At 41.6% G+C, this 19,172-nt stretch overlaps 2 protein-coding genes and 4 non-coding genes across 8 annotated transcripts; 1 reads left to right on the forward strand and 5 right to left on the reverse strand.

The window, feature by feature from the left end:
• Positions 1-1,143: 1,143 nt before the first annotated feature.
• Positions 1,144-6,480, reverse strand: rps7 (ribosomal protein S7). Its single transcript, XM_053614138.1, has 7 exons — positions 6,416-6,480; positions 5,683-5,766; positions 5,528-5,599; positions 4,220-4,363; positions 3,596-3,660; positions 1,726-1,876; positions 1,144-1,259 (listed from the first exon to the last, which is right to left on the reverse strand). The coding sequence occupies exons 2-7, from the start codon at positions 5,755-5,757 to the stop codon at positions 1,182-1,184; spliced, it is 585 nt and encodes a 194-aa protein (XP_053470113.1). The 5' UTR covers positions 5,758-5,766; positions 6,416-6,480; the 3' UTR covers positions 1,144-1,181.
• On the reverse strand, positions 1,477-1,697 carry LOC128601636 (small nucleolar RNA SNORA73 family). Its single transcript, XR_008384730.1, has one exon. It is a non-coding gene; the product is annotated as a small nucleolar RNA SNORA73 family (small nucleolar RNA).
• On the reverse strand, positions 3,266-3,486 carry LOC128601637 (small nucleolar RNA SNORA73 family). Its single transcript, XR_008384731.1, has one exon. It is a non-coding gene; the product is annotated as a small nucleolar RNA SNORA73 family (small nucleolar RNA).
• Positions 3,728-3,948, reverse strand: LOC128601638 (small nucleolar RNA SNORA73 family). Its single transcript, XR_008384732.1, has one exon. It is a non-coding gene; the product is annotated as a small nucleolar RNA SNORA73 family (small nucleolar RNA).
• Positions 4,461-4,681, reverse strand: LOC128601639 (small nucleolar RNA SNORA73 family). The gene has a single exon (XR_008384733.1). It is a non-coding gene; the product is annotated as a small nucleolar RNA SNORA73 family (small nucleolar RNA).
• Positions 6,481-9,692: 3,212 nt separating the features above from the next.
• Positions 9,693-15,169, forward strand: rnaseh1 (ribonuclease H1). Of its 3 annotated transcripts, XM_053614137.1 has the most exons (10): positions 9,693-9,756; positions 9,864-9,998; positions 10,085-10,198; positions 10,288-10,397; positions 11,292-11,435; positions 11,554-11,653; positions 11,822-11,876; positions 13,238-13,322; positions 13,470-13,594; positions 14,921-15,169. In XM_053614137.1, the coding sequence occupies exons 3-10, from the start codon at positions 10,131-10,133 to the stop codon at positions 15,005-15,007; spliced, it is 774 nt and encodes a 257-aa protein (XP_053470112.1). In that variant the 5' UTR covers positions 9,693-9,756; positions 9,864-9,998; positions 10,085-10,130; the 3' UTR covers positions 15,008-15,169. The 3 variants fall into 3 exon arrangements, with proteins under 3 accessions (XP_053470112.1, XP_053470111.1, XP_053470110.1); XM_053614136.1 differs by lacking the exon at positions 9,693-9,756 and having other exon boundaries at positions 9,766-9,998; positions 10,094-10,198; XM_053614135.1 differs by lacking the exon at positions 9,693-9,756 and having other exon boundaries at positions 9,766-10,198.
• Positions 15,170-19,172: the final 4,003 nt, after the last annotated feature.

Genomic DNA, 19,172 nt, shown 5'->3' on the forward strand with positions numbered 1-19,172 from the left:
CTACTGTATCGCAGGTAAGTACGCGGTTTGGGACGCACCCGTGAGACTCTTCACAACTGCAAGCCAAATCAGGCTGTGAAGGACCTTCCTCATTAACAAAGCCCTAAAGCTCTGATAGCTGATAATATCCTACACGAGGCCTGTTTGATAAAATCGGACACACTTTGCTCCATATTCTCTTGTTTATACATGTTAAACATCTTCCTTTCTAACAGCCTCTTTTTTTTAAATCACCGATTATGAAAGAAACATGACCTCAAGAGCTACTGGAGCTTTGGTGGTCTCATTGAGACTCGTGAAAAATGGTCCACTCACCTGAAGCGGGTTGAAACGGGACCAGCCGCCTGCAGTAGAAATGTTCCTGTCGCAACAAGGTGCTCACACACACAAAGGGTTCGAACGCTTGTTAAAGTGCTTTGAAGTATGCGTGTTATCTTCCAAACATCCAGCGTCCTCCACTGAATGCTGAGGTTCCAACTGCTGCACGCCAGCAAACAACTGAGAAATATAATCCATAGCTGTGATCGTAACATCTCCAGCCAGAGAGTCTACATGGTTTTTAAAAAGTCACCTTCGGTAATAGCAACCGGGTGAACCGTGCCACTACGTACAGGAAGGATTGTATTCAGCTTGCCTGAAGCCATTTTATCTACAGCTTGGGAACTGTGAGATGAGGAGTGGTGTGATGCCACACAAACAAACTGTTTATAGTGTTTAATAAATATGCACAAATTTACATGAGCTAATTTATTATAATTATTTGCAACATGGCCCTGATGTATAGAAGCTGAAGATGTACTGACCCGCACTACTTTATGCTAACATCAGAAGTGCACAGTAGTCTGGGGCAAATGGAGTCCATTTAGCCCAGCTGCACGCTAAACTACACGCTTAGCTTATTAAACAGCAACATCAGCCTGTAGCGTCAGTACAAATCAAACATTTCTTATAACCATCAGCATCCAGGGTGAAAAATTGTGTACAGTTAGTTTACCAAAGTGTCACTTACGAAAACCTACAAGGAATCAATAATCACATTTTCAAAGCAAGGGTGTACCGTAAGCATCCTGGCGCAACAGTAGTATGGAATTTGTTGCAGTAAGGTGCAAGTCATTGCACATTAAAGAAAGAACACAAATGGTGCACATGATGGTATACAAATTTATTCTGCCATCTGCACTTTACAGTTGGAACTCTGGGAACTCAAATACGACGTCTTTGCCTGTGAGCTTCTTGTAGACACCAGCAAAGGTCTCAACCTAGAAGAGAGTTTACAGGGAATTAAACTGTGCATAAAACAAAAAGCTCCAATTAATACACGTAGAGATTAGAACGTACGCAAGTCACAAACCTTCAAAACTACTGAAAGTATTTCAAACTGGTTGTTTAAACGATACCTAGGTGTCTAGATTATGACTTCTAAAGGTTGGTGTTGGACTAAGCCCCAATCACTTAAAAAGTAACGTTCGAGAGAAATACTGTACACTGCATGGTTTACCTCCCCAGTAACGGCCCATGAGGCTCTGGGAAGACCTAGGAATATACAGGACGCCGCCCTCACCAGCTATAAACCGGGGACCTGCTTGCTATCCAACGTCGTGGAACGGGACTGTACGTCATGGCACTAGAGTGCTACGCTCCCATACGCCACACGGACAGAGCCACATGAGAGCCGACTCACAGGATGCCCACGTTGGTCAGGGTGAGAACAGAAGTAGGACTTACTTTGTGTTCAACATTGTTTTGCTGTGCCTTGTCGAGGTGGACCTTGATGAGCCGACTACTGTCCAGTTTCACGCGAATCCTCTTGCCAACAATCTCACTGGGGTACACCAGATCTTCAAGGATGGCATCGTGCACGGCCGTAAGGGTTCGGCTGCGGGACAGAACTACAATTAAACCTCACGACCCTTCGATCGTCTAGTAAACTGCACAGTAACCCATCCTAAAGTGTCCCTGTGCTGAAAACATACAGGGTCAAAAACTTTAAATGCATAGCTAATTTCAAACCTTTTCATTTGAACACAGCTCTCAGGATCTCCAAAATTAATTAAATATGTCAGTTCGGTTTTAGATGATTAATACTTGCCATCATGACAGTATACAAATTAGAGGTTGAGGACACGAGAAACTGTACTAGCTGGCTAGCTCTCTCAGTAAAGGTTCACAATCAATAAAGTAGTTTGGATTGTTTTGGAACATTAAGAGCCATTTTGAATTTCCAAATTGCACTTCATGCATAGTAGCAGGTGGTTAAACATTATATAAAATCATGTGTTTATTTTTCACACCAAATTGTTGAGGCCCCCCGGGCACCCCCTGGTGGCCCCCACTTTGAAAACCACTGCGTTATGCGATACATTCTGCAAAGGATTTTTAAATTATTATATTTTGAAAATAAAAACTGATTTTCCACAAGCTTTAAAGCAGAAGTCAAATCACTATATTAAAAAAGAAAAAGCACAAACCAAGTGATAACCGGTAAGAGGTTGAATGTTCTGCAGTACCACACACATTCACTCATCTGAACACAGTAACGTTCCTTTATTCTGTAAATGTACGACACTTCTGACATTTATACACAGTTACATGTTAGAACTCCATTACAGTTACTACTCTCAAACAATTACTTTTGTTTTGTAAATACAGCATCAAACATGATCAAAGTGAATATTTTGGTCAGTTAATGCACTTTCTGTCTCTCGGGCGCTGTTTGACGCGCATGCGTGGACTCCTAAGAGGCTTTTGGGTGTAAAATCATTAACTTAAGTCACTTACGGCCTGCATTATTATTAGAATGCACCAACGTCTATATCCAGAATATATACAAGAACCTGTTTTTATAAACATGCTGCTAAATAGCGTGGATGGAAAAGATGCTCATAGTTTGCTTCAATTACGCCGGAGTTAGTCGAGTACAGACACGGGCTTTGGAAGTAGCATGCTAATTGATTTATGATCACTAATCATTCGGTGTGGTCATGCGATTTAAAGGACAAATTATATTGTACTTAATATTGTTAGACATCACAGAGTGTTGTATTTACTGATAACGTGATCAACACGTACAATGAAAACATTTGGCCGTATCAGCCACTCCTACTTGCACATAAACTAAGATTCAAGCCTTTTAATATCTGAGGTGCAGAGACGCTTAATCCCTTGCAAGTTATTTCTTGAGCATTTTAAAAAAATAAATAAATCTATCCACATGGGCTCTTTAAATCATATTTAATGCAATGATTAATAATATAGAAATTAGTGAGATTATGCACTGCATGGTTTACCTCCCCAGTAACGGCCCATGAGGCTCTGGGAAGACCTAGGAATATACAGGACGCCGCCCTCGCCAGCTAAACGCCGGGGACCTGCTTGCTATCCAACGTCGTGGAACGGGACTGTACGTCATGGCACTAGAGTGCTACGCTCCCATACGCCACACGGACAGAGCCACATGAGAGCCGACTCACAGGATGTCCACGTTGGGTGTGTGTTTATTTTGTTTTCTTGCAAAAATAAACCTCATCTGTCCAGTACAAGGACATCAAGCATCCAATCATACTAATTAAAGTCAGTAACAAACGGCCAGGCTTACCTCCTTGGACGCTTCTGCTTGTTCTTTGTGCGGCTTTTCCTCGTGGGCTTGGGCAGGATTCTCCTCTGCAAATAAACAGCTTTGTATTACAAACTCGCAACGTCTAAGCATCCGGCTTAGCAACAGTTTTGAGATTATGCACTGCATGGTTTACCTCCCCAGTAACGGCCCATGAGGCTCTGGGAAGACCTAGGAATATACAGGACGCCGCCCTCGCCAGCTAAACGCCGGGGACGTGCTTGCTATCCAACGTCGTGGAACGGGACTGTACGTCATGGCACTAGAGTGCTACGCTCCCATACGCCACACGGACAGAGCCACATGAGAGCCGACTCACAGGATGTCCACGTTGGGTGTGTACAAACATACTAAGCACAACCAAACTCCTTTAAATGTAAGTGAGCAGACTTGTTGGTCATACATATGGGCTACATATAGCTACCACTTCCAGGAAGCCAGAACATGTGACTGGTTAAGCATGCTGGGGCATTTACTGGCCCAGTGGACTAGATAATGTATAGTTTGTCCACTCCCGATATACTACCAGCCAAAACACTTGTCATTTGATTGTGTATGACGCTAAAGAACAGCCACCTGGGAGGAAAAGGTAGCACACATCCTTACCTGTGCAATGAAGACCACATGCTTGCCACTGAACTTCTTCTCCAGCTCCCGCACGAGCCGCACCTGAATCTTCTGAAAGGCCTTCAGCTGGGGCACGGGCACGAAGATGATGATGGCTTTTCTGCTACCACCAACCTCGATTTCCTGAAAGAACAAAAAGCAAACAGTGTTCCTCAGCCTCAGATCTCTCAAAGCTTCGACAACATTACAGTACAATGAACGAAACATCCTCAAAGACTGAGATTATGCGCTGCATGGTTTACCTCCCCAGTAACGGCCCATGAGGCTCTGGAAAGACCTAGGAATATACAGGACGCCGCCCTCGCCAGCTAAACGCCGGGGACATGCTTGCTATCCAACGTCGTGGAACGGGACTGTACGTCATGGCACTAGAGTGCTACGCTCCCATACGCCACACGGACAGAGCCACATGAGAGCCGACTCACAGGATGCCCACGTTGGTAAATAAAAAGTCTGACGAGGTGTTTCACAAGTGCACCGCCAACATTAGATTGAGTTCAAGTTCACTTGTATAGCACTTGCAGCAGAATGGAAAAACTGATATAACCGAGGAAGTGACCTAGAGAGGGTCCAGACTCGGGTAGGAACCCGTTCCCTTCTGTCCGACTCAGAAGGGTGGGATATTTAATATATAAAAAGACATATCAGTTGGTATCCCAACATCTTCGCTAACTGTAAAAGCATACACAACGAACCCAACAGCTGAAATCTATCCCGAGTGTTTATGGTCTAACTGACCATCAAACTCAAGGTGTGTTAAAGGGGAAAAAAAACTGGAAACTGCCTTTTCATTACAGTGATTAAACACTCAGTCATTAAAATGAATCATATCCAAGATTCTTGGATATTACACGAATTCATTCATGTGCAACTTTAAGACCAGGAACAGACCGAACGCATTAAAGCCAATTAGGATATGTAAAGCTTTTACACAGTTAAAAAAAAAAAAATAATAAACACTCCAGCATTCTGTCACAAATTGTATAATAGCTTCTTTACTGATAATCTTGCAATCACTACAAAGTGTTTAGCCCCAAAACCATACCTTATTTTCTGGCCAGGTATATAAAGGTATAATGTTATGACGTAGGTAATGATTTCAAACTTGAGGACATCTGCCATCTCTCAATCCATCTCTCATGTCCAGCTTTAGGATTTATGAGCTTAACTGCCAGCATCCAGCAAGAGACACCAGACAAAGCACCGCATGTCAAGTGTTGCTCATGGCCTGATTTAAAAAGGGAGGAAAAAATAAATAAATAAACAAATAAAAAAATCATTTCTGACCTTAGCAGCAGTGATGTTGAGCTCCCTCAGCTGAGCCTTCAGGTCAGAGTTCATCTCCAGCTCAAGAAGAGCCTGTCACAGAGCAGCGAGGAGACGCGGTCAACACACGGGACAGGACACGAGTGAGAAGTCAAGGATAGGTTTGATCATCTTACCTGGGAAATACCAGACTCGAACTCATCTGGCTTTTCACCGTTCGCCTTCACGATTTTCGCACTGCTACTGAACATGGCCTATGACTGAAACACACACACACACACCAAGTCAGACCTCTGACAAGTTTCTTCTTCAGCTAGATAAAACTGAGGCTAGGTTTCTGAGGCTTTAGCTAGCTAACACACCTCTCCTAGCTAATCACACAGGCATTAACAACCTAACCAGTGAAGCAGCCATTAATAAACTAAACTCTAGCAGTAAATGAGTGGTTTCAGGACACAGCTGCTGAAAAGTGGAACAGAAAAATGAGGATTTTGGTCTGAAGTGATCTCGGCGTGGTTCTCATTAGCAGCGCGAGCTAACACTCCCTCACTAGGAAGGACACAAAAGTAGTCAGCTTAGCAAACATTTACATTTAGCATTATATCCACACAAAAAAAATGTAAACAAAATGGATCAAATTACCTAAAATATACTCCCAATACAGCAGAGCCTGAGACGGGCCCAAGCCCTTTCTACCGCGCTTCTCCATGAACAGCGAGTCACTTCAGCTAGCCATGTTAAAACTCTTAACAATTACTCCCTCCAAAATGCCATCCGACTCAACTAACGCCTTTATCTAACGCATCCCGGGGTATTTACACCATATCAACAAATAAAACTCTAATAAACTGTCTATTTTCGACATTTTAGCACGTTATCAGCTCGAGACGTTACACTGAACTAACCTACCTCAGTCAACGACGGCCTGGAAAGAGGCCGTAATCTCGCGAGAGGCCGGTAAAAGCGCGTCGCCCCGGAGGATCATGGGAAATGTGCGCGGGAAGTGCGTTTGCTCTTCCGGTCTATAGGGGGCGCGCGTTGCCTTTTTGCCAACAAGGGAAAGTGTGTGAGAAATACTGGGATAAGTGAGAGACTTTAGTAATCTAGTAGTAATATCTAGTATATAGTTATTTATCTATTTATTTTCTTTTATTTATGTATTATTGTTTTGGTATTATTATCATTATTATTATTATTATTACTATTATTATTATTATTTTCCATTTTAGTTTATTTTTTCTGCCAATCTACTGCGCACACTCCAGTCCAGTAGATGGCGGTAATGCACCTTTAGTTGGTTTGCCAACCGCCATTAACACTAAAAGAAGAAGAAAAAGAAGAAGAAGCGCGCGCGTGTTAGGTAATAATAATAAACAGGAGCTGGGAAGCAGGTTGTGATTGTCAGGAAAACGATAAATAAAACACGACTTTAAGGCAAGACGCCCCGAGTCCATAAGATAAATAAATGAATAAAAACAATAGATGACAATCAATACATTTTTGCAGATGAAACTCTATCTAGCACACTTTAGCAAAATTTGCATACTTTATAAAAAGAAAAAAACTAGTATTTTTATGTTGTTAGAATCAGAATACTTATTTCAGTTTGAAGGCCTCTCAAGACTTGGTGGTTAGCACGTTCGCCTCACACCTCCAGGGTCAGGGGTTCGATTCCCACCGTGGCCCTGTGTGTGCGGAGTTTGCATGTTCTCCCCATGCTGCGGGGGTTTCCTCCGGGTACTCCGGTTTCCTCCCCCAGTCCAAAGACGTGCATGGTAGGATGATCGGCATGTCCAAAGTGTCCGTAGTGTATGAATGGGTGTGTGAGTGTGTATGTGATTGTGTCCTGCGATGGATTGGCACCCTGTCCAGGGTGTACCCCGCCTTGTGCCCGATGCTCCCTGGGATAGGCTCCAGGTTCCCCACGATCCTGAAAAGGATAAGTGGTATAGAAGATGGATGGATGGATGGATGGATGGGCCTCTCAAGACAAAGACATTTACAGAAAAGTTTAGTGGGAAATATTTTCTTTATGGTTTAACCCTATGTTGGGGGAAAAAGTTACATCCATTATGTTACGGGGCAAAATGACTTCCAGAGTTTAAATACACACAAAAACAGCAAAGAACAGCTTAAAAGAGAAAAACTTTTTTTACTAACCCTTTTTAAATATTTGCATATAAGTTCATGACCCTAAATGAGGAAAGTCAAAAAAAATTAAAGGAGAAAAAGAGAGAAATGTGGAAATGGATCAACCCATAACATAATAGGAGGGTTAAGATAGAAATTACCCATTTATTTTAGGGGTGGTGTGCTGGAACAGCAGGTAGCATTGCTAGTTAGCATCACACCAGTTCCCTCGACAAAAACCCAATAGGATTTTCCCATAGGCTTTTGGATTATCGGGAAAAAAATAAGCCCTGTAATCGACAAAAGTTTACAATAATATGTTGTGTCCATGAAGATATTTTTCACAAACGAACCCAACTTTTATTAATTTTGAAGCCTGGATACAATCGCCAGAAATAAAAAGTGAACTGTATGCTATAAAGGAACTACACCACGGTCGCTCGAGTCCAGCGTCACCATCACCGAGCTTCCGACAAACTTTTTCAAACTTGATTTAAAAACATTTTACAGATTTACTCTGTGGATGGATCTTCATCCATATTTTTGGTGGGGAATTGTGCACAGTATACCTAAACCTTGTCCCTGACAACCTCTGTAGTGCCATTTAGCAACATGTTAGCAACCGCCTTTTTCAATACACGTAAAAGCTTTTTAAAAAAAACATGAACGGGGTGTTACTGGTGTATTTTTATGTCGTAGAATAAAATGTGAAAAAATTTTAATCTTTGTTCACCATAGACCTTATTTCAGGTTTTTAATCTAAATCCCATTCAAAAAACCCATTGAGTTTAGACAATGGAACCGGAAGGGCTAAACTGCTAACTCGTATGTACCTATCTCTCTCTCTCTCTCAAAAAAAATGTCAGAATATGCATCAATACTTGAGATGCACTGATACTAAATTTCTCAGCCGATACCGATAACTGATTATTCAGAGTGATATCGGCCGATACCGATAACCGATACCGATAGTGTTGCCTTTTATACCTTCTTTTAAATTAATAATAATTGATTCAAAAGAATTCTGAAAGAAACGGAAATAAAAACTTTATTCTCTCCATTTCAGCAAGTTGTTTCACAGTAACTGGTCTCGTAAATAGAAAACACATTACTCTAATTAACGTTAGACTTGACGCCGAAACTTCCGTTTCTGTTGCTAAAATTTTAGCGGTGCAGAGATTACAGAGCTTCCAAACTGCAGTTTTGTCATCATTCCACACAAGAAACATCATCTTTACACTCAGCATGAAATCGATGTGTTTTCCCGCCATCTTTTGATTGACAGGATATAATCGGTCCTGATCGTCGGATGCTTTTAAACTATCGGCCGATAGCGATAACGGAAAAATAGCCTTTAAAAAAATATTAAAGGTATTAATTAGAGATGCACAGATGTATCGGCCGATAATCGGTGCGTCTCTAATTAATACCTTTCATATTTTTTTTTCCTTTATCACAACTCAAATTCTTATTATATAATAAAAGCCATTCTAAAATGCTTATCACTATAAAAGCACTACTTGCATTGTTCTTTGCTTGATATATCGCTTTGCTTGTATTTTATCATTTGTAAGTCGCTTTGGATAAAAGCGTCCGCTAAATGAATAAACGTAAATGTATTTTCAGTACACTATTAATCTCTTCATGATACTTGGCTTTTTTTTTATTCACAAATGCAAATTTTTGGGTAAGATACCGCTACTGTCAATGTTTCTGGTAGACCATAATTCCTATGTTTTATCTTTGATGGGCATAAAAAAAATTTAAAAAAAATCTTTCAATCTTTCAAAAGACTGCTTTCAATGTTGTATATAAACCTTGTATTTTTATTATTATTATTATTTTTCTTCCCCTCTGGCTCTTGGTTATTGTATTTGTATTGTTTTCGTGATATTCTATGTCTCGTTTTTATTGTTCGTGTTGTTAAGAAAAAAAATAAAATAAAATATGCTATAAAATGCTAATTCGTTTCCGGGTTTTGGCGCTACGAAGTGACGTCATCCTTGCGCCACTCTATAGATGCTCCACACTCCAGGCCATTAGGTGGCAGTATTGCCAAGCGCCCTTATAGAAGAAGAAGAAGAAGCGCGCAACAACTCACCTGCACGACGAATAAACAAGTCGTTAATTTTGAAAAAAATTAAAATAATAATAAAAATAATAATATATCGTATTGCTAGAATAAATAGACACACTTATACGGTTCTATTTTTGCCCTTTGTTTTAGCTCTGTTTTTGAAAGACGGAAATTGCCGAAACATGAGTGCCGCCATGTTTTGCTAACTAGCTACCAAACCTACACATCACTTATTCTGTCGCATCTCCAGTTAAAGTTAGCTTCAGGCCTAACTACGCTTTCTCGGTGAGCACTGTTGTTCCTAACGTGGCGCTTGGTTGGTCTTGTTTTATTAGCATGGATTGAGTAGAGGTTATGTTGAGATTATCCAGTGTTTCCAGGCTTGTACGCAGAGCTCTGTGTGTCAGCACTGAGGGAATGGGTAAGAAGGGCAGTTTCTTTTACGCCGTAAAGAAAGGACACAGGCCTGGTGTGTACCAAACATGGTGAGCACTCCAACTCTTCGTCTTCTCACTCTTAACACACAGTGTGTATTCGCTTTAATCCTTACCTGTTTCTGTTCTTCATCCCAAAGGGAAGAGTGCAAATTTCAAGTGGACAGATTTCCTGATGCACGGTATAAAAAGTTTGGTCGTGAAGATGAAGCCTGGGCTTTTGTAAGGAACGAGACAACCTCCACAGAGAGTAAGAAGTAAAGAGCTTTAAGATAAATCTTCACGTGAGGTGACGGCTATTAAACAGCTGAGAGAGAGAGAGAGAGAGAGTATGGAACATATCCAGGGGTCCCTTTAACTGTAAAAAAAAAAAGAATATTTCATCAGTGTTCGAAGGGAAAGAACTTTTTAGGGACGGACACAATCCCCTGGCTTATCCTGATGACCATTTGTACGAAATGTATAGATTTTTGGGAGATTATAGATCATCCCTGCCGGCTTCTTGAGCCGCACATTAAAAATCTGACACGCCGAAGCCGCTTTTATCGTACGCCGAAATGAACTCTACGTATTGCTCGTTACTGCTTTGTGTGTTTTGTATTCACCCGAAGCCCTCTTTGATTCATGTGTGTCGAACATGAGTACAGCTAAAAGGTCTCATTTACAAACAAACAGACTGACTCGCTAATCAATATAATATCAGCTTTGATGATTGTGGGTTGTAATTTCAACCCCTGTAACAGAATTACTAATCACAGGACCCCTTCAAACACAACTGACCTTCATACACGATTGTAACTCGGCTGTAGTGGAGCATGAATCGAGGGGAAGGGGAATTCTGATATGAAAATGGTGCACAAGAGCATTAGTGATCAAGATCTGGTAGCAATTTTCCACAGTTTTTTTGCCTTTAGGATCCTACTAGCACACTACTACTTCTCAATTTTATTTATTTTTAAAGGGGATATAATTGCAGATCTTAAAAGACACTCTCTCTGTTTCTCTTTGATGTCTGGTTTAAATCGGATCAACCTTTTTATTTATTATAAATCTGTTTGTTTCTATCAGTAAGCGAAAGCCGTCATGTCCGTCCTTTCTTTACCGTGCTGTAGTTCAATGTTCAATGAGGTTTTTGTGTGTCTAGACTCTGAAGCCACCCTGCATACCCCAAGTGTTCCCGTTTGCTCTAAAAGGTCCGTTGAAGAGGACGAGGTTGATGGAGGGAGTGTAAAACGAGCGAAACTCGACCCCTCTGCTGCCAACAGTACTAGCGGACTCACTTACATGGGTAATAATTTTGAAAATATGGGGTAGGAGGTTTCTCTTTATTCAGCGTTCAAACACCAGAGCATTGAGTTAAAAGTCTGAACTGCAGCTTACAGACGGTGTGTTGGTTTTGGTCGTAGGAGATGCGGTGGTGGTGTACACAGATGGCTGTTGTACAAAAAATGGGAGACATGGCGCTCGTGCAGGGATCGGAGTGTACTGGGGTCCCAGTCACCCTCTGTGAGTAACGCTCTTCGATCACGTAATAACAAATGTGTTTTCTGATAAAAGAACGTAATCTCCAACACAACCTAATCAGTCTTTAGTTACCGGTTTGGAGTTGTATAAAATGAGCTGTTCAGCCTAGGATTTTCTGAGCCGGTTTGTTTTTTGCTCTACTTTCTACAGTAACGTTGCAGAGAGGTTACCAGGGAGACAGACCAACCAACGAGCTGAACTGCAGGTGAGTTATTACAAGGCTCTCATTATCAGAAGAACATTTACACCCATAAATCAACGGAAAACCTAAGGGCTGCTTTTCCTTGATGTAGATCTGGTCTACTCCAGGACTAAGTTGAGATGACGGTAGTGATTAAGCATTGAAAGACCTTTTACCCAGTGTTCGATTCGATTCAGTGGGGGCTCAGTACGTTACATACGTTGACTTCAATAAAGGGGGTCAAAAATGCTTCATTATTTGGTCCATAGAGCCTACGTTCAGCTCTAGAACTATTGACACCCCTGGTGAACAAATGATAAAAACAAAAGGTGATAGAAAAAATGTTTATCATTTTGTTTTAAAAAAATTAAAGCCCTTCATAAATATCTTTTTTTTTTATTATTTATTATTATTTTTTTATAAGCTAAATGACTTGTCATGATCATTACGGACTAGAGATGTAACCAAATGCGAATGCTTTCTTTGGATTGAACATGTGATGTGCTCCTAAACAAATACGTGTATGATTTTAAAAAAATAGTAATAATTGTGTGTGTGTGTGTATTAGATATGCAATAACTAATCGATTATGAAAGTCATTATCTCATTATCGATTGGTCGGTCTGCACACGGCGCGGGGCCTGTCGTGTTCCGAAAACACGCATCGAAGAGTAAAGTCCCAAAAGAGTTGTATCCCTAATGACGTACTGTACACTTACACTATGCACTGTGTACCGAATTGTCTAGTGTATGACGTGTAGAAGGGTAATATCGTCTCAAATTGAACACTAGCGATTTTTTTACTACCCGGGCGTATAAGCCGTTTCCCAGTCGATGGCGCGTGATGTCAAACGCACGCGACGTCACGCCGCTAGCTTTATTAGAAAACCCAGAGTTTACTGTTTGTCGACGTTACATTTTATACCCAACATGACCTCAGGAGGCGTAATCGTCAAGTGACAGCCGGGGGGGGCGGGGTTTGTCGTTATATGCCGTGTTTGCGGCTTGCGGTGTGAATTCTGACGTTTATCGTAACGGTAGCGATCTATTAGTACACTTGCATTTATTCATTTAGCAGATGCTTTTATCCAAAGCGACTTACAAATGAGGAAACGCAAGCAAAGTAAGGAGGCCGCGTCGGTCCTCGCTCACAACGTCGGATTCATCGTGTGATGAACAGTGTGGCGCGAGTAAGATCTCTAACGTCCGATTAAAACGGTTCCATCGAAGTAAACTTAAGCAAAACAATCTGCCTCAATTAACAAATGTTACAGCATAGACAGACTTACTGATAAGGGATTGGATCATCAAATCTTCTGCGTAATACAGATTTTTCTCCTATGCTTTGTCTGTTTGATGCTCTTCATTTTCCATTTCCGGTTCAGGCAGCCTGCAAGGCGCTGGAGCAAGCTATACATATGGAGATCAAGAAGCTGGTTGTCTACACAGACAGCAAGTTCACTATTAACGGTATATTTTCACCTGCCTTCTGAGTTCATATGAAAGCACGTTTGAAGGTCCTCGATCAGTCTTCTGATGCAGGTTTCCATATGTTCATGATTAAAAAATGATATTCATGTTTTAGTGTAAAACTCTGCATGTTTTTGCTCCATGAAGGGATTACCAGCTGGGTAAAGAAATGGAAAACCAATGGCTGGAGACTCCAAACAGGTGGCAAGGTGGTCAATAAAGAAGACTTCCAAAAGCTTGATGAGCTAAATGGAGGACTTGATGTTAAATGGGTATGTTTCCTGATACAGTAGGTGTGGTCTCAGTTAGAACGAACACACACACACACACACACACACACACCCTGGATTGTCTAATTTAAAGTCCGTGTGTTTTATGACGTATCTTATTAATTTGGTTCGGTTGTTATTAATTGCAGTGTTCAAGTGCAGTAAATTTCGCTCGTGTGGTTATTGGTTGAATTTGGCAGGCCGTACCTTGATGTACACTTTCTGTCGGGTCTCACGAAGGTACTTTTCCTCAGAATATATCGTGTTTTTTTTTTACTTAATTTTAATAATAAATTAATAATGTTTAGTCATATTAAACATAATTTGAGCTCAATAAAACGCTTATTTCTATGTGCTACATTTAGACCGGTTTGTTGTTTATTAGTTTAAGATATTTTGTTAAGATGCATTAAACTCCAGAGTGACGCAGCAGAATTTATTTATTTATTTATTTATTTATTTGTTCATTTATTTATTTCACCCACCCAATGAGATTCAGCTTTGAAGCCTGACGATGCCACACCCACAAAAGACCAGGAGTCCAAAAGAGCTTCCTACTGGGTGGTAATTGTTAAATTGGGAGAAAATGGAGTAAAACTCTTATCAGACAGAAGTTTGGCCACGCTGTTCATAAAAGGGTTTTCTTTGTTCTACTATTCATGCTCTGCTACAATTACCATCTGCTACTAATTAGAATAATTCCATTAACACTATGAAGTAGCATGTGTAGAATTATACAATGGAAAAATGTTGACCAAAACTACTGATTATTAAAAATTCTTAACCGTATTCCTGAATTTCATGCTCTTGGAATCTTCTCAATAAGCTCCTGGTTGTTGCCCTATTCTTATTTATTTATTTATAAACGTAAATAAATAACATTAAAAAAATGTCAATGGGAATATACTTCAAATATATTTTCTCATATAAATTCATCGCACACCTATATTTAACATACATTTTTTTTTTTTTTTGGATAAATCTGTTTTTTCATATCCATGAGAGCAGAGTATTTTTGTGTAAATTTTTTTTAAACAATAATTTAGACACTTTTTCACAGCCGCCTTTGCTCATATTTACTAACGGTGCCAATATCAGTGGACGGCACTGTACACTTGGGCATTGACTTCACCATCTACATGTGTCGTAAAAACAAATATCAACCATAAGCCTTTACCAAATGTCCTGCCAGTTTAAAATCTAGATTGAATGTAGTGTGTGTCCAGACTTTTGGACCGGCAGTGTTGTGGTTTTATAGTGAGAGATGGCATTGTTCGATGTTAACACAATTCATCCGTCTTCAATCCTTCTCTATTGTTTATTTTTCAGATGCACATCCCAGGCCATGCTGGCTATTTAGGAAACGAGGAGGCAGACAGGCTCTCTCGAGAGGGAGCAGCAAAGCCTCAGTTGTAACTGGTGTTAGCTAACGAAGTCTGCTGCTGTGTTCACGCACGAGCTCAGGTTATTAATACTGTGTGTGTTCTCATTGTGGAATGCAAGCTTCTGCACTTTTATGTTCAAATTTTCATTTGACTTTTTTTTGTTGTTGTTGTAAATAAATAACATCTGAGTTTGGATGCTTTGCTAGCATTTTTGTTTCTGAACACACAGGTTTACAGGCATGGTAAAAGAACGGGGTTTTCATGAGGGCTTAACCATACATAACCAGTTAGTTAATAACCAGTAATTAAATGTTAATAGACCGTATCATGTCATTATTGATATCAGTATGTCTAATTTGTATCATCTGTTGGTTTTAACGTATTGTGATACCCTGTGGAAGTATTTTGCGGACAATTTTCAAAAGCGACCGCGAATCGTATTCGCAGTCGCGTTCAAATTTCCAATGGAAACAGCAATTTGCAGTTGCATTTCCCGTGTCTTACGACCCGTGACCCCGTCGTATCGAAACGGCGATAGCGGTTACCCCGCTTGCTATTTCTCTTCCTCTGCGTCGTGTACGGCGCCTGCCAAAATCCGAACGGAATCGCAATCCCTTTCTTGCACGGGAACCTGCCAGTCAGTGCTGGAGGTTGAAGTATACTACGGGCGTGTTTGTATTCGGAAGTGACGTAACACTGCTCGCATAAAGTTTTAATAAACTTGAGGATTTGATACGATAAAGGGGACGTGATATGTCCTTGAAATCTCAACACGTGTCTCATGAACATTCTGGTCCTGTGGTAAATATTCATAACCGAGTGGATATCAACCCCCCCCCCCCCCCCCCGCCGCCGCCAATAAAATTTAAAATGGTAATAATATTCTTAATAATAAGGTCCTGTTTCTGTGCAAAACATGCTGGTTATTCCAAACGCTACAGCTGTGAGGTGAAGAGTTGTTTGAAAGCCAACTTTCCTTGACTCTAATGCTTGCTTGTGGAAACGGGATAGTTTTTATGGGCGATTTGCTAGTTAAAATTACACCTCGACGAAAACTTTACACTGCGTCTGCTTGCTTTATGGCCACGTACGACCCCGAGGCGCTCTAAAATGCGTTCGACTACGAGTGCCGTCACACTCGCGTCATGTTTCTGCGCGTGGCGTCGGAAATGCAAACGCGAAGGGATTTCCTATTGCTATTTCGATACGAACTTGTAAGACGTAGGAAATGCAGTTGTGAATGAACTGTTTCCGTTCGAAATTTAGCAGAAGCCGTACGTTTGTGTAAATGAAAATGCGAACGGTAATGAACAGCTTTCATTTTTCACAATTTATGCGTCCGCAGACAGGAAAGCTTTTGAAAATCGTCCGCAAAATACTTCCATATAACCCACCCACTGTAATACCGTAACGTAACACCAGATGGCACTGCAGTTGTTTGGGGTTTTTTTTTTATTTCTTCCTGTGGATCACCAAGACTGGAGCTATAATCTGTTTATAGAATAGTGAAAAGAAATGCAAATACTCGAGAGACGTTTTAAACGATTTCTGCATTGTTTAATAACTTCCACTGAGCATTACTAGCTTTCTCCAATAGCACGCTTTTTGTGGGGAATATATGTTAAGTACAGGAATTTTAGTTTATTAATGTTACACACGACACCAATGCATATTTGGACTTGTACACGTTTGATGACTAAATCCAAGACGTACAACCTATAGGGCGGGATCTAAGCAGTGTGAAGGTCGGGTTGATTTACCTGGGGAAGCATGGCCTCTCGGGTACATGCTCAACAGTGCGATGGTGTCCTCTGAGCATCGGGTATTTGTTTCCAGTCTGGCTGGATGAGTGCAGCTCTCTGCAGTAAGCCTGTGTCTAGACATCGATGCTACATGTTAAAATTCTGATAAGCCCCGCAGCAAAGACGGGGATTGAGAACATATTCTCCTTCATGAGACGAAGGCAGGTGTGAATCCCAACATAGCTCCCAGCATGCTCTGCTCTGATCTCCACTGCAGCATCTCGGCTCCTCTGGAGGCCTGTGGAGACGTGTATCGTTGACGCTGGGATATGAAGGCAATACCTTTGGGCGAGACTGTGGATTCATATCGCTAGCAGGGTGTTGAGTGTGTATCACCTCACACAGCTAGTAGTTGTCAGTCGAGCTTTTTCGTTTTACACAGAGCTCCATTGTGTGTAACACACCCAGATGACATTAGTATACAGTGCTGCAGTCTGTTTGATGGAGCTGAAAGCCAAGAACTTCAGTTAGAACTGCAGCAGAGCACTTCAAGCTCAACTCCCTTTTTACAGACTAGTGCATGGCCCATTCTGGCACGACACGTGCACGCGAGCAAACAGCTTCCAAAGAGGGCATGTTCTGAATCGTAGATCCCTCCACCTTTCTCTGTTTGATAGTCAGACACGGTGTTAATTCGTCGAGGATGAAGGGAGTGGAGGAGGGGCGGCAAACACGCTGTCATTAGCGCGCATCTGGTCTCGCCGCTCTTCAAACAGCGCCTCACAGCTGACTCGTCTCCTCCAACCTGGGAGCAGAAAGTGTAGGGGAATTTCCGATAATGAATCCAGTGCGAGGCCTTCTTTTCGCCGTAACATCAATGGTGGCACCGTGCTGTGCAGGCACAGGGAGTCACAATCAAACACATTGGCACATCATAACCGAGCAGACATCTGTTTCCATGACAGCTGTCTGGAGCAACATCAGCATAAGTAACTCCCGCCTCAGAACTTAGCCTGACTGTTTGATATCTCTAGTGAAAAAGAGAGGAGAAGGTTCTGTTAGGAAGGCTGGCTGGTTTGTTGTTTTGGTTGCGCTAATGTAGAAAAGGAAGTTTGGAGTCTGTGAAGCTGGAGGAATCGATAACCCGAGTGGTGTGTGTGAACCAACTCTGATGAGCTGTGGAGAAGCTTCTTGAATGGAGAGAGCAGTGATACAGACACTTAGGAGGATTCTGAAGTCGTGCCGAAGAGCAGGCAGAGAGCTTGGTGGGAACAGATCTGGGAGGAAGCAATCTCCGTGGCCCTTCAGCATCTCTGAGTGAAACGTGAAAGAGGTTGAGCTACTATTTCATTCTAAGACTTCCTGTCATCCATCTCTGTCCACTCAGTCTGTACTCTGGGCCTGTTCTGTCAAGGGTCAGGGTCCATCCTGCCTGACTTGCACATGGTACTGTTACACAGCAAGGTTAACAGCAACGCTGCAGCATTCTGCTGTTCCCCAATTGCCCTTAGTTCCCCAAGCCACGCTTCCATATCTAGCACAACAAAGTGTGTTGTTTAAAAAGATTAAACTGCAGTATCTTATTTCCCAGACTGTTTAATTTGTTCTGGTACACTACACAGCCAAACATTGTGGACACCTGACCATCACGTCCGTGTGTCCATTTTGAAATGCCATTCCAGATCGAGCTCCTCATTTTCTGTTATAATGACCTTCTGTCTTCTAGGAAGGTTTTATAAGGTTAGAGTTGGGAGCACGACTGTGTGGATTTGCCCATTTAGCTACAATAACATTAGTGAGGTCAGAGGCACGGGGGTGTTGCAGTTCATCCCAAAGGTGTTCAGTGGATTTGAGGTCATGGCTCTATGCAGGTCACTCGAGTTCCTCCATTCCAACTTTGGCAAGTTTGTTCATGGAGCTCACGTCGTGCACAGGAGCACTGTCGTGCTGGAGTTCCACTAAAGGGAAATTGTACCGCTACAGCATACAAATACATCCTATACAATTGTGATCTCAACTTTGTGGCAATAATTTGGGGAAGGACTATATATACGGGTGTGACGGTCAAGTGTCCACACAGTTTTGCCAGCATAATGTCTATATAGGTCCCAAAACAGTAGAACTCTCGACTTGTCTCAGCTGTGAAAGATATTTCTGTAGATGTGAGCCTGTCTGAAGTTGGAGTATGCGTGCAACGGAAGCATGGTGTCCTTGACCTGAATAGTGCAGATGGCCAGGTGATGCTCTTCCGCTTAAGAGGGAGAGCTTGGAAGAATACGAAGTGCCGTGTGGCTTCCAGGCCGCCTCACGCGCTTTGTGATTAGCTCATCAACCACCGCTCAGTCGAAACCTGCTGCATCCACTTCAAAATTATTCAAATTTTACTCTCTTTGAAGTACTTTGGACTCTGGAAACATAAGATTTCTCGCTAAGTTCTGTGTAAACTCGGACGTA

This window comes from Ictalurus furcatus, chromosome 25 (assembly GCF_023375685.1).
Source record: "Ictalurus furcatus strain D&B chromosome 25, Billie_1.0, whole genome shotgun sequence".
Lineage (NCBI taxonomy): Eukaryota > Metazoa > Chordata > Actinopteri > Siluriformes > Ictaluridae > Ictalurus > Ictalurus furcatus.